Genomic DNA, 680 nt, shown 5'->3' on the forward strand with positions numbered 1-680 from the left:
ATTTGGAAAGCTGGGGGGAGAGTATGGCAATCAGTTGTAACACACTTGACTTTTCCATGTCCTCCTCATCCCACCCTCAGACTGCTTCCCTGCCAGCAGGTCGTATCTGTGCCTTCCCTAACAATAGGGGAGTAAATGGGCTTTTTTGGGGGATTTTCAGTAGCTAGCTGCTCTGAACCATACTTAATGCCTGCTCCAGTTCTTTCTTTTCTCACAGCTTCGCAGCGATTGTCTCCTCTATTGATTAAATACTTTCTCCCCTTTGTTTTCAGTTGGAAGGGATACGAGCTGCCACTGCTCAGAGGCTTCTCCGGATGCTACAGGTCTGTGCTGGTCACATCCCAGGAGTTTCTGCCTTGTCTTTTAGCTCGCTGCTTAAGAATGATGATGATGATGATGATGACTAGCTTCTCATTGTGAGAATTCAGCCACATTCATCAGGTTTTTCACTTTGGGCATTCAAGCTGCTGCAGTTGGAATCACATGGTGAAGATTTTTTTGCCCTGCTTGTCATGACTGCTCATCCAGAGCTGTTCCTCATTGCTAATCTCTCCAGAAAAGCTTGATCCCTGTTCAGTGGGTAACATACAGGTGCTGGGGAGAGGGCAGTTTGAACTGAGGATTCCTATCCATGAGTACATCTGAACCCCATTTTATGCTCAGGTTTGAGTTTCACCCAC

At 46.6% G+C, this 680-nt stretch overlaps 1 protein-coding gene across 1 annotated transcript in view; it reads left to right on the forward strand.

The window, feature by feature from the left end:
- The window catches only part of CENPM (centromere protein M), a 3,852-nt gene extending 3,445 nt beyond the window's left edge, over positions 1-407 (forward strand). Inside the window, exon 5 of the mRNA XM_008947014.1 lies at positions 273-407. Within this exon, the coding sequence (XP_008945262.1) occupies positions 273-407 (135 nt within the window). The remainder of the gene's footprint in view (positions 1-272) is intronic.
- The last annotated feature ends 273 nt before the right edge of the window (positions 408-680 follow it).

The sequence above is a fragment of the Merops nubicus genome, unplaced genomic scaffold (assembly GCF_000691845.1).
Source record: "Merops nubicus isolate BGI_N331 unplaced genomic scaffold, ASM69184v1 scaffold32849, whole genome shotgun sequence".
Taxonomy (NCBI): domain Eukaryota; kingdom Metazoa; phylum Chordata; class Aves; order Coraciiformes; family Meropidae; genus Merops; species Merops nubicus.